The sequence below is a fragment of the Cyprinodon variegatus genome, unplaced genomic scaffold (genome assembly GCF_000732505.1).
Source record: "Cyprinodon variegatus isolate N-32 unplaced genomic scaffold, C_variegatus-1.0 Scaffold342, whole genome shotgun sequence".
Classification (NCBI taxonomy): Eukaryota; Metazoa; Chordata; class Actinopteri; order Cyprinodontiformes; family Cyprinodontidae; genus Cyprinodon; species Cyprinodon variegatus.
Window position 1 is genome coordinate 415,755 of NW_015150795.1, and position 2,518 is coordinate 418,272.

Sequence of the window (2,518 nt, forward strand, 5' to 3'; positions counted from 1 at the left end):
AAAAAGTCAGAATTCTGACTTTTTTCCCATACTATACTGAAATAAAATAAAAAAAATCAGTTAATTTTTTTGTTTTTTCCAGTGGCCCTAATCCTCTTCCGTATAGAATACATTTAAAGGGAACGCCATTTTTTTTTACATTGGGCCCTTGATTTTACGTTATTACATCATGTTCATACACACTCCACTTTGTTTAAAAAAATATATAAATATAAAACAGGATTCGCCTCCATGTTCTGAATGCTGGCGTACCATAAAGAATAAATTATGATCAGTTTAGTTTGTGCCTTCAACTCGTTGCCCATAGGAAGACGTTACTGGATATAACCTAACAGAATATCTTCAGAACGGCTCCAAATGACACAAAACTCATATAGGTGAGTAGAACATGATGGAATAACGTAAAATCAAGGGCCCAATGTAAAAAAAAAAAATGGTGTTCCCCTTTATAAGCAGTTTGGGAGCATAAAGAAAATCATTTATATACAAATAAATCAACTGTTAAGCCCAATTAAGGACCGAGCCTTGGTGGTACTCCCTTCTCTTTATCATATAATTCGGATTTTAACATTTGTATCATTTTCTATTTTCTGAGAAGCTTGAAAGCCATTGATATTCTGCTCCTCTTATGTTGTATTTTGCACAGAAGGTGAATAATTAAAATCTGTGCATTTATCACCTGTTTTAAACAGTGAAGTCTTACAGAATCCTGCAGAAAGCTGATAAAGATGAAAACTTACTGTTGCTGAATCACCGTATCAATAAGCAAAGTGTGATTGATTTATCTACATTTATACATTATTGTTTACATGCAGTAGCTTGAAGTGAACTGACCTGGACTGAGGTCTGTGATGCTCCTGCCATCCATAATTATAGGCATAATCCTGAGAGGTGTATGGAAACAGCTGAGCTCTAGGTGGGCCTGGGAAAGCAGGCATGTAATGGGCATCAGGGCGGCTCCAATGTGGGCCCCTGTCTCTGGGGTCCGGCGGAGGATACTGCATGTCCCATTCCTGCTGAGTAAACCTGGAGTAATGCTCTTTGTCTTGTTTTCTGTGACTGGGGTCAGGCAGCTGCTGGCCTCTCCGATCCATCTCCAAGGTTAGACTTTAACACCTCAAGTATCCATTAGAATAACACTTTATGTTGGTTTGATTTTTAAAATGGAATTAACCAAAATGATTGAAGGAGTAATGCTGCAATACTCACAGCTCAGAGAAGAAGGCAAAGTGCATCAGCAGCTGCCACATCATTGGTGAGGAAACACACATGAGCTGATAAAGAGTCAGTCTGATAACAAGAGGAGAAAGTTCACACACTGTTACCCAAAAAAGATTCAGCAGTGGCAGAGAAACAAGAGAAGCAGTCTGAGGGAGACAAAGGTTAGATTAAAACAAAGAAAAAAAAAAGTTTAGTTTTATAAAGATAACAGTTTTCAAAGATTTCAGATTATATTTAGATTAATTAGATTAAATGTGGAGAAAATCTCTTCATCCCACTTCCTGTCAGTGAGCTGTAGGTAAAAGTGGAGCACGCCCTGACAGCTGTTCCAGCTGTGATCCATCCCCTCTGGATGATTTATAAAAATAAAATAAAATCACTCACAGTCTCCATTAGTGTGAATGTTAATCCCAATCCAAGGATTTGTCATGTTTGAGGAAAAAGGCAACTTTGTTCGCTGTGATTGTTGCCACGTTGTCGGTAGTGAAGCTGTTCAGGGAGCAGACACACTGAGCCGATCCCAGGTCAGCTATAAGGAACATTCAGGGAAATGGGAGATCTGGAAACTGACCTCTAATCAGCTCTGGGACCGACTGCACAGTCGCTTCAACATGTGTCCACAAGAGGGCGCAAGAGTATAAACTACGAAACTGCAGCGCAGCATAACTGGCTTCATTTTTTTTACTTTTCTGGAATCATATTCCGATTTAAAAAAGGGAATATATCAGTCTGTGTGTGAGAAAAAAATAATCTGGAAAAAAAAAAGAATGCAAATAAACTTTATAATCTGCAGCTATGGTTACATTTTAGATGCATTCAACTTAAATTTTGGTTTTAGTTTGGTTGGTGATAAATATTTGACTGGGGATATTTTCTGAGTAAAAACAAAATACAACATTTCAATAACCAATAGTCTTAAAATCACAGGTTCTAGACAATCAGGTAATCTCAGATTAACACTTAAAAAGTTGGCAATACTCTTAGATTCATTTAAAGGACTTGATCAATATTTGTTTGATTCTAATTGGTTAGGGCATAGAGCTTGGAATCAGGTTTTTGAGCCCCACTCCCACAGACTGCCACTGTGGGTCTCTGAGCAACACCCTGAACCCCACACTGCTCCATGGGCGCCGCATGATGGCAGCCCACTGCTCCCCAATGGGATGGCTTAAATGCAGAGGTAAATTTCTCCAATGTGAGATCAATAAAGTTCAATTATTATTATCAATTATTATAATATCAAGGATTTAACTGAAAAATGACATGTCCGAAATAACGAGACCGCGGATATAAGCGG

The 2,518-nt window shown here is 38.2% G+C and overlaps 1 protein-coding gene across 1 annotated transcript in view; it reads right to left on the reverse strand.

Annotated features, from left to right (window-relative positions):
* The window catches only part of sec16b (SEC16 homolog B, endoplasmic reticulum export factor), a 30,500-nt gene extending 29,406 nt beyond the window's left edge, over window positions 1-1,094 (reverse strand). The window contains exon 1 of the mRNA XM_015385512.1: window positions 835-1,094. Within this exon, the coding sequence (XP_015240998.1) occupies window positions 835-1,094 (260 nt within the window). The remainder of the gene's footprint in view (window positions 1-834) is intronic.
* Between the last annotated feature and the right edge of the window lie 1,424 nt (window positions 1,095-2,518).